At 42.2% G+C, this 11,293-nt stretch overlaps 1 pseudogene and 1 gene segment (V, D, J or C); both read right to left on the bottom strand.

Annotated features, from left to right (window-relative positions):
* Nucleotides 1-257: 257 nt before the first annotated feature.
* On the bottom strand, nucleotides 258-704 carry LOC118238988. The segment is given in 2 exon segments: nucleotides 258-577; nucleotides 659-704. Coding segments are annotated over 2 exon segments (366 nt in total).
* Nucleotides 705-2,896: 2,192 nt separating this feature from the next.
* On the bottom strand, nucleotides 2,897-3,399 carry LOC113831849 (annotated as a pseudogene).
* Nucleotides 3,400-11,293: the final 7,894 nt, after the last annotated feature.

Genomic DNA, 11,293 nt, shown 5'->3' with positions numbered 1-11,293 from the left:
GCATGTCCATGGAGTTGGTCACTGATAAAGATCTCCTCAAGGTCTGGTGAACCGCAGTGCACACTCAATGAGCAACACTTCATTCTCAGATGTCACTTGGATAAATTGAAAAACCTCCTACAGACTGTTAGGAGGAGGCAGAAACAGGGATTTCAGGTTGAACGTTTCTGAGTAAGTCCCAGGCTGATGTTATCTGTCATCTCAGTCACAGGGCAGCTTCCTGCTCCTCTGGGGTTTCTGACACACTCAGGATGTGGTTACAAAACTGTGTCTCTTGCACAGTAATAGACTGCAGAGTCCTCAGATGTCAGGCTGCTGAGCTCCATGTAGGCTGTGCTGGAGGATGTGTCTGCAGTCAGTGTGGCCTTGCCCTGGAACTTCTGCCCATAGTTGGCAATACCAATTCCAGTAAATATCCCCCCAATCCACTCCAGGCCCTGTCCAGGCTTCTGTTTCACCCAGTGCATATAATCATAAGAGAATGTGTAGCCTGAAGCCTTGCAGGACACCTTCACTGAGGCTCCAGGCCTCACCACCTCAGCTACAGACTGCTGCTGCTGGATCTGGGAGTGGACAACTGTGGAGAGAAAGGCAGAGTGGATGTCACTGTCACCTGAGTGCGTGGTCCCTCCTCAAGTCTGGAACTTGGAGCCCTTACCTGTAGCTGCTGTCACCAGGAAGAGGATGATCCAGCTCCATGCCATGGTGAGGACCTGTGTGCTCAGTGACTGTAGAGAGGACACTGATCATGTGTAGTTGGTGGTGTGGATATCCCTGTATTTACCACTACAGACTCACATGATTTGCATATTCATGATCAGAGAAATTCTTTAAATAAGCCCTAGTCCATCTGAGAAAGAAGGAGGTAGAGAACATTTGGGTCCAGCAAAAGATACTGAGGTCCAAATCCTCATCCTTTCTGAGGAATTGCATCCTTACCCTTCCCTCAGGTCTGTGCACATGCTGTGGGTGTAACTCAGGACCTTCATGGTTTCTCTTGTGGTCTCTCTCTGCTTACCTTTCCCAGAATTCTCCTCGTCTCCTATTCCAGCCTATCATCCTGCCTCTATTGGCAAAACAGTGATTTATTCATCAACCAATAAAAGAAACATACATCCAGAAGGACATACCTCATTGTGTATCAGTTTTGGGTGAAGGAGCCAGAAGTTCGGAGATGCAAGGTTCACTGATTCCTGAATGTAGGGAAGGGAGAAACCAGATTCTTCTGAAGAAAGAACTTCATTTCTAACCAGGAAAACTCATATTTGTTTCAGATGCCTTGTTCATGGAGGACATAAACCTGTGGTTTTCTGTCTTAATTCTGTCATAGGAGCTGCAGTGGATATAGACAATTTTCCTGAAGATTTCAGATGTACTTGAAGTACTTCTTGTTCCAAGGCAAAAAAATGAGGACAATGGTGGAATATGTAGTACAAAAATTAAAATGCAGGAATTTAATCCAACAAAACCTTATATAAATGAGATCAACTCTCCCTGCCAATAATGGCTTAAAATTAGAAAATATTACTCTAAAGTTGTATTAGAGTAACTTATGAACTCAGACCATTTCTCTGAACTGCTTCATAACATTTAATACTCCAGATCTCAGTTGTAGTCAACCTGGCAGGATCTAATCTCATGAGCTGAAAGTCATCTAGCCATTAATTCAAAACACTTTCAGAAAACACCAAGATGAATGTAGTAATGAAAATAATTGAATTAAAAGTTCAATGCTACAACTTCTGAGCCTTATAAGTCTACAGCCTCCAGAAGAGGAGAGGGGGTTAGACTGTTACTATAAATCTTTCTGCCAAAAGCCGCCTGAGCCCCACCACCACCACGTGTGAGCTTTACGCCAGCTGCCCGCCTGAGTTAGGGCCCAAATGAATACACAGAAACTTGTATTAGGTTCAAAGCTGCTTGGCCAATGACTAGGATTCTCATCTGCTAGCTCAGTCTTAACCATCATAAATCTATATATTTTATAAGACTTATCTTATCGGACGCCTTATTGGCATCCCTCCTTGCTGGTGGATCACATTGTGCTGCTGGAGAAGGAAGGGGAAAAAGGGCCCTCCCTGTTTCTCCTTCTCTTAAATATGGGTCTCCTTGCTATGTCACTTCCCGCCTGGATCACCACTTCTCTACTACATTTCCCAGAATCCTCTTTGACTCCTAGTCCCGTCTAACTTGCTGTCTCATTGGCCAAAGAGTATTTTATTTAACAATCAATAAGATAAACATACACAGTACATTCCCCCATCATCTCCTCTTTTCTGTCTCAATAAAAGAAGGAAAACTTATCTTTCATAATAACTGAAGAAAACTATAACCATAACTATCTGTCTTTAATTCTATCAAAGACCACAGAAGGATAATATATAAACTCTAGAATTGACAGAGACATCTGCTACCTGGACAGTCACCCAAAGTTCCTCTGTAACATTGGGGCAACCCTCTTCAGCCCATAGGACAACTCAAGGTGACTGCTGAGACTGAGCCTGGCTCCCCTTCCACTTGGTTCCCTCTGATTTAGTAAAACTGTTCCTGTCAAGGGTCTGTTCTAACCTCAGGATGAGGCAAAAGTCCATCTGAGGTTTCCAAGCTTCCCCAGAAGCTGATCCTGGTGACCACAGAGAATCATTCTTCCCTAATAGACACTTTCTGTATTAGGTTCAAGTAGGACTAGCTGACATATTTGTTTTAATAAATTGCATCAAAATAGGACTTGTTTATCTCTAGAGACATAATCAATTCCTAGATTCTATAATTGTTAAGAGGATGGTCAGAAAAGTGTCAGATGGAGAAGGCATCTTCATAACACAGAAAACAAGCCATTTTGTCTGAACCTGGGCTTTATGGGTGCTGAGCACCCCCTGCTGATCATGGGTATCTGCTAGGGAGGTTTTTGTCTGGGCTCACACTGAAGACTCCTCACTGTGTTGCTTATACAGTGATAAGTGGCCGTGTCCTCAGTTCTCAGATTGTTCATTTGCAGGTCAGCCATGCTTCGGGAATCATCTCTGGAGATGGTGAATCTGCCTTTCACCGAATCAGCATAAGAGGCTGCATAATTATTACTTTTAGTGCTTACATAAGCAACCCACTCCAGCCCCTTCCATGGAGCCTGGCAGACCCAGTGCATGTTATAGTCAGTGAAGGTGAATCCAGAGCCCGCAACAGGAGAGTTTCAGTGACCCTGCAGGCTTCACTAATCCTCCACCAGACTCAACCAGCTGTACTCCACAGTGGACACCTGCAAACAGAGAGGATCCTGATGAAGAAACTGTCACAAAGTCTACTGTCTCTCTCACTCATGTCTCCTCACACACTCAGTATCCCATGTTATCTACCTTTTAAAAGAGCAACAATGAAAACCCAGTGCAGCCCCAGCTCCATGTTGAATGTCGTGTTTTCAGTGCTGATCTCTGAATGAGAAGACAGGGCTAGAGTCCTCTGCCTGACCTGCGGGGTCAGGACAGGTCTTGTTTTATGAGCACAGAGAGGCCGTATTTCCATATCTTCCTGATATATCTTATTCTCTGGCATGTGAGCCTTAGAGGCAGCAGCAATGGTGCAAATGTCTGAGAGAACATGAAATAGTGACTACCAAGATTTCATTGAACTATTATTCATTATTTATTTGCCAAAAGCTTTAACATCTTTTATTTATTTATTTTTTACATGCATTCTTTAGTTCTTAACTCACCAGATACTACACAATAAGTTCATCGAAGTTTAAACATTCAAAATTACAATTCTATAATTCAAGGGGGACTAATGCAAAGATCAATGAATAGTGAAGTATGCATGAATTTACGATAATAAAACTGGGCTGGGAACAGCATGGGGGGAAATTTAACATGAGCCAGGACAACACACATTTTTGTCCTCATTATAGAATACATATGAATTTATATATAATAAATATACATATTAAATAATCATTAATGATACAGTGGCTATTCCTTGAGAAATCCTATAGACATCACAATCTGCTATTACACATAGGACAAATGTTTGTGTTTGGCATTTGTTAGTTAACACCTTTGGCATCTGTACCATTATTTTTTCGCAAAATGAATATAGGCTCCTTGTGTGTGGTTACAACAGGAAGGAGAGGAGTCTGTTACCTGGTCTGTAGTGCCATGGTTTATATCTTCCCATCTCTTCCACCCTCTGTGGATGTAGGGCTGCCATAGTGGTTGTGGGCTCACTCTTTAGAGGCCCCTTTGAATGGCTATCCCTGTAATAGAGAGTTTGGAATTAATTGATTTTTAAGTCATGTTTTAGAGAAAGTTTGCTATGGCTAAGAATCCTTATGGACCATGACTTTATTGTTTCTGCGGCACTTGCAGGAAAGTGACTTCGTTTAAAGCAACTAAATGCAGTGAGTTTCTGATCTGAAATCACTTCTGTTTTGTGTTCTTTATGATCAAATCATTTCTCTGACAGGTGTCACTTATTTAGCCTGGTTATGTGTAGATAAGCAAAAGGAAGAAACTCTAGACAGATGTGGTGACCTCCCTTGCTGTTCCATCTTTGAACCTGTTCCTTAGGGCTCTGATTGGCTGAGGTGTGATCATCCCCTGTTGACCTGTTCTTCATATTCATCAGGTTGATCTGTTGTGGCAGTTGCTTCTGATCAGGAGTATGGATGATCTATAGGATCCATCCATATCTGGAATGTGGACATTAGATTCTGCTGCATGGTCTTTGTTCATTTCTATGCCCTTTTCACAGTGAAACGGTGACATCTCAGTGGGTTTCTTCTCACAAGAACTGCTGGAGGATACTCACACACAGTTTCTCATAGTCATGATCTAGTAATATTTCTTGCAGCAGACTGGAACAAAAATAAATGCACATGAAAGTAAGCATGGATGTTAGGATCGGCCTCATCACATTTCTAAGAAATTTAAGGTATATAAAATATTATATTGATTCCATAACTACAGGAAGAGTTGCATAAAATGACATGATCACTCTTTGCTATTAGCTAGCAGAGTGGTGATAAGAGCAAAACATCAGGGTAAATTTAAGCAGCTGTTTCCCCAGAATGATTTCTGGGTCCTAGTGCCCAGCTTTTCTACAGAAAGAACCGTGTTCTCAGCCCAGACACCTGATGGTCCAGGACTGTGTTTTGTATCCAAAAGACTGAAGAAAACTAATTAAATAAATATAGTTTATTGATAATATAAACAATTGGAAAAACTACTTGCAAATAGTTTTGATGTTTCTGTATGTAGTATGTTTGTGTAAACATCGTCATTAATCAAGTTACTATTTATTGTCTTCAACATAAACACAGGTCTTATGCCTGCCATCATCACAGGATGGAGAGCAATCTGCCACCTGGATGATAGGGAGGCCATGTATTGGCTGCTTGTGAGGAAGACTTCCTTATTAAGGGATGAAATAGGGACACACACTCATAAATACAGAGGGAAGTGACACTGTTGCCTCTTCCTATGCCAGGGAAGGATGGAGAAAAGCACATGACCAGGTGCATGTTGAAGCTTTCAGCTTCCAAGGTAGAGAGATCATGGGACTCCTGACCTCAGGTCTTATCTGTTCACTAAGCAGAGAGAACCACGCCCATAGAGGAAGAAAACCCCAAATGTCATTGGCTAATCAGACTGAGCTCCCACAACAGCCATGCTCTAATGTTCCCACATTCTCATGTCTACCTGATGACATGACATTTGAAGTGTTTGGCCACTTCAAGGTGACTCAGCAGCATGTAACAGACAACCCCTTGTATCAATGTCTTACAGCAACCTGACAAATGCCTTCTCAGTACATTGAAGTCTTGTTCATTTCAGAGACCAGAATGGGAAGATTCCCTTGCCTTCTTATCATTCCCCAGTTACCACTGCAGAAGACAGGAGGTGCTTTATGAAGTCTTCAGTATTTCAAACAGTATTTTAAATTCACCACAGATCTGAAAGGTCTCTAACACAGAATTGGCACAGGTGATTCATGCCTGCCAACAAAATTTTATCATATGAGGCTTCATCCATATTCAGCTCATGGCATTCAAATTTCAAGGTTAAGTGTGTTTGCTACAGGAACATGCAAAATTAATACTCTCTGCTACAGAGACTTCATACTGCATCCAAACATTGAGATTATCAAGTATTTAAGGCCTCCATGCTGCTCATTATATAAAACCAAACACATTATAGATCAAGGGTGACTTCAAGATATCCAGTGGACGGTGAAGTATGTGGGTGTAACAGAGTAAGGCAGTGTTCTGTAAATGCTTGAGACTGTGGGTCAGGGTACAGGGACTGGAAAGGCAGTAAACTTGAGACCAGATTATTATGAATAATCTTAAACCTATTCTTAATTAGCATGTATATACATTGTGTTTGATGAAAACTAATTTAACGATACACTTGTTCAACTTACAATGATTACACTTGTGTGGCAATGCATAATGACACAAATATTTCATTCATTGTAAGAGACCAGAAGTTCTTCTGGATGACACAGGCTGAGATAAAAACACACATTCATGTTACTAAGACCTAAGGGAACAGGAATGTGGTGTAGGTGGAAGAATAGAGAAGAGTGCAATAAGAGATTCCATCAGTTAGGGGGGCAGTATAGGTTTAAGAAATCAGGGAAATTTCCAGATCTACAAGGATGACACCAACTAACAATCTAAGCAACAGAGGAGAGGCTACCTTAAATGCCCTCCCCTGATAATTAGATTGATGAGTAACTTATATGCCATCCTAGATCCATCATCCAGCACCTAATGGAAGTAGAAGCAGACACCCACAGTTAAACACTGAACTGAACTGTAATCCAGTTGCAGAGAAGGTGGAGTGATGGACAAAGGAGTTAAGACCAGGCTGGTGAATCCCACATAATCAGCTGAACAAGGGTGAATGCTTGGCCCCCCGGACTGATCACTGGGAAGCCATCATGGAAATGAAAAAGACCCCATAAATGTGGCTGTCAGTGAGGAGGTCTCGGAAATCTACGGGGCCTCTTGTAGTAGATCAATACTTATTCCTAGCACAGGAATGAATTTTGGGAACCCATTTCACATAGAGGGACACACCCTCAGCCGAGACACACGGTGGAGGGCCTAGGCCCTATTCCAAAGATAAGACAGACTCTGAAGACCCACCATGGAAGGCCTCACTCTCTCTGTGGAGCAAAAATTATATGGGATATGTAGGGTGTTGGCTTGGGGTAGGGGAGGAGATAAGGGAGAGGGAACTGGAATTAACATGTAAAACAATATTGTTTCTAATTTAAATAAAAAAGACTATGAGAGGATATTTGGTTTGGTGTGATATCATTTATTTGTACTTTACAGGCAAAATATTTTATTCAAAGCTACTACAACCAAAGCTCCAGTCTCTGAGAGCCCAAAGATATTATTGTCACTATGCATTACCAAAGTTTTCCCTTTAGTGTTTTATTACAGAAGGAACATGTACATGGAGATGGTCACTGGACCTCATTCAGCATCGTTTTATTACAGTTGAAACTTGGAAAACTTGACAAAGACTGTTGAGACTGTGATGGAGGGTCAGAAAAGTCGCCACTCAAGTGATTATTTCTGAGCAAGTCTCCAGGCTGATCTTCTTTGTCATCTCAGTCCCAGGGAACTTTCCTGCCACTCCACGGTTTCTGACACACTCAGGCTGTGGTTGCAACACTGTGTGTCTTGCACAGTAATAGACTGAAGAGTCCTCAGATGTCAGGCTGCTGAGCTCCTTGTAGGCTGTCCTGGAGGGTTTGTCTGCAGTCAGTGTGGACACTCCCTGAAACTTCTGATGGTAGCTAGTACTGCCATCTCCAGGAAGAAATCTCCAATCCACTCCAGGCACTGTCCAAACCTCTTCTTCACCCAGCTCATAACATAGCTAGTGAAGGTGTAGCCTGAAGCCTTGCAAGACAGCTTCACTGAAGACCCAGGCCTCCTCAACTCAGCCCCAGACTGCTACAGCTAGACCTGGGAGTGGACACCTGTGGAGAGAAAGGCCTAGTGGATGTCATTGTCACCTGAGTAAATGGCCCTTTCTCAAGTCTGGAACTTAAGCACTTACCTGTAGCTGCTGTCACCAGGAAGAGGATGATCCAGCTCCATCCCATGGTGGGGCCCTGTGTGCTCAGTGACTGTGGAGAGGACACTGATCATGTGTTGTTGGTGTGGACATCTCTGTATTTACCAGCACAGATTTCATGATTTGCATATTCATGAGCAAAGAATTACTTTAAATAAGGACCTACTCAAGTTTGAAGAGGTGGAGGACACCTGGATCAGGCAAAGGATGCTGATGTCCAAATCCTAACGTTGTCTGAGGAAATGCATTCTTTGTCTTAGCTCAGGGCTCTGCAGATGCTGTGGGTGAAACATCAGGACCTAAACTCTCAGTAGATTTCAGGCCTGAGAGAGTTGCTCTGCTTTGTGACAAGGTTGTCAGATTTATTTATAGAAGATGGTTGTGATGATGATGGTGATGAATGGAAATTTCAAAATATTATAAATTTTGAGAATTTACATGCTCCTGTCAGACATATAGAACTAGTATTTGTCCTTCAAGTAGGCTACATACAACTGAATTGACTTCTGAATTGGCCTAAAGGGAATATACCTCAGAAACATTTACACATTGATATTTATTGCAGCACTGTCTGTCAGCAGATGACTGCATCAAGAAGACACGGTTATATGTGAGACACAATGGGAATATTTCATCTGAATGAATACAGAAATTATATCACCTTGAGGAAAATCAGCATGTCCTGAGATGTCTGTATTAATTAAGATCATCTCTGAAACAGATATTATATGAGACTCTAAGTAGGTTATATGTATTGAATAGGAACACAGAACTATGTATGGAAATTCCTAACAACTTATAAGTGAAACTGTCCAGCAGAATACAGCATAAAGCTGATATTTGTTCTATGATTAAATTGGAGAACATCTGACATTGTCTCCATGAGATTCCAAGATCATCACACACATCCTCATTGAAAGGAAAACATCCTGGAATGGATGATACTGAGGCAGAGTCATCACGTTTAGGTGAAGGGGCCAGGGGGTCAGAGAGATGGAATTATGGGTAGTTGTGAGCTGCCTGAGTGGGAAGCTGAGAGCCAAATCAGGTTCCGTTTAAACGTTACAAACTCTTAAGCACAGAACCAGCTGCTGGGAGTTTTCTTGGCTGTGACTCGTGCATGGTTCCAAAATACATGTATTCATGCATGATATGGTTTTTTTTGTAGATTTCAAAGTGAATGCTTAAAATACAAAAGCTCAACACTAATTTGGAGACAGTTTTAACTTTGTTTTTTCCTTTTTGACTTATTCAGTCACCTGTCCCTCTTGGCATCCTTTTGTTCCCATTCTCCCCCTTTCCTCCTTCCTTGGTGTCCTGTGCATCCTTGTCAGAGTCTGTGACATAAAAGCAGGTAGAAGGGAATGTCCTGCTCAGGAAACAGGATGGATTTCAGTTGAAAACAGGTAAAAGAAAGCAGGGGCAGGGTGAGCTCCCTGCCTGTACCGGGCTGCTGAAAACACACCATGGTCCCTGCAGAAGGCTTTCTCGTGACCTCACATCCCCTAAAGAGAAGCCAGAGGAGGCACTGGCACCTGTACTGATGGCCCTAGTGGTCATTCACCCTCCCTGTGCTGTAGCCATCCTATAGTTTTCTACCTGGAGAGGCACAAAGTTTTCATTCCTTTTCTAAATAGTTGAGAAAGCTCTATAGAAACACATCTCTATAGAGTTTACTGCTCTTCCTGTGAAACTTCATGCAAAACTATTTTATTTTCTCCATGTGTTCTGGGAATGATACCAGGGCCTCCTTCTCTATGCCAGGCAGATGCTCTACCACTACTCTTCCCTGGGAGATTCTTTTTTTTTTTGCTTTCGTTTTATTAAGACCTCACATATTTAATACAGTGCATTACCCCTGTACAAATGAAAAAAAATTAAGTTCAACATTTCTAGACCAACATGGCTGTTCATTTCTATACAATGCCAACTCAACACAGTAAACTGGGATACTTTTATCCAAAGTTGACAGCATAGCGAAAGTTTCCAAAAATTCAAATTATATATATATACATATATACCAATAATAGCATCAATAGCAGCAACAGCTTTTCCAGGTTCTGCAGTGATTAAGAACGTTCATCAAAGCAAAGTCATCAATTTTAGAAGCATGATCAAATCCTCGAGTCTATAATTATAAAAGTTTCCCCTAGAAAAATAATGTTTTAGAGGGCAGCCAGATAAAACAGAAAAAATAAAATCAATTACGTCTGAACCTGGGCTTTATGTGTGCTGAGCGCCCCCTGCTGGTCATGGGAACCCGGCAGGGAGGTTTTTGTCTGGGATCACACTGGAGACTCCTCACTGTGTCTCTTGTACAGTAATAAGTGGCCATGTCCTCAGTTCTCAGGTTGTTCATTTGCAGGTAATCCATGCTTTGGGAATCATCTCTAGAGATGGTGAATCAGCCTTTCACCAAATCTGCGTAATAGGTTGCATAATTATAACTTTTACTTCTTATGCTAGCAATCCACTGCAGCCCCTTCCGTGGAGCCTGGCGGACCCAGTACATGTCATAGTCAGTGAAGGTGAATCCAGAGGCCACACAGGAGAGTTTCAGTGACCCTGCAGGCTTCACCAATCCTCCACCAGACTCAACCAGCTGCACCTCAGAGTGGACACCTGCAAACAGAGAGGATCCTGATGAAGAAACTGTCACAAAGTCTACTGTTGCTCTCACTCATGTCTCCTCACACACTCAGTATACCGTGTTATCTACCTTTTAAAAGAGCAACAAAGAAAACCCAGAGCAGCTCCAACCCCATGTTGATTGTCGTGTTTTCAGTGCTGCTCACTGAATGGGAAGACAGTGCTAGAATCCTCTGCCTGACCTGCGGGGTGAGGGCAGGGATGGTTTTCATGAGGGAGGGAGGCCTTATTTGCATATTTTCTTTCTATATCTCATGCTCTGTTGTGTGAGCCCTTGGGGCAGCAGATAATGGTACAAGTATCCGAGAGAAAATGAAGCAACAGTGTAAGCATGATTTCACTAAAATGTTATTCATATTGTATTTGTAATAAAACTTCATGTGCGTTACTTTATTTTCATTGTGCTTTCTGTGTAATGTCTGTTAGGAAAGGCAGTGCAGAGTTCATGTGTCTCAGGAAGGAGAAGAGTCTGTAAACTGGTCTCTACTGACATGACTGTGTGTCCTCCCATCTCTCCAGTTCCCCTGAGAAAGTAGGACTTCCTTGGTGGCTGT

The sequence above is a fragment of the Cricetulus griseus genome, chromosome 5 (assembly GCF_003668045.3).
Source record: "Cricetulus griseus strain 17A/GY chromosome 5, alternate assembly CriGri-PICRH-1.0, whole genome shotgun sequence".
Lineage (NCBI taxonomy): Eukaryota > Metazoa > Chordata > Mammalia > Rodentia > Cricetidae > Cricetulus > Cricetulus griseus.
Note: the sequence above shows the minus strand (reverse complement) of the source record. Positions and strands in the feature narration are given on the sequence as shown.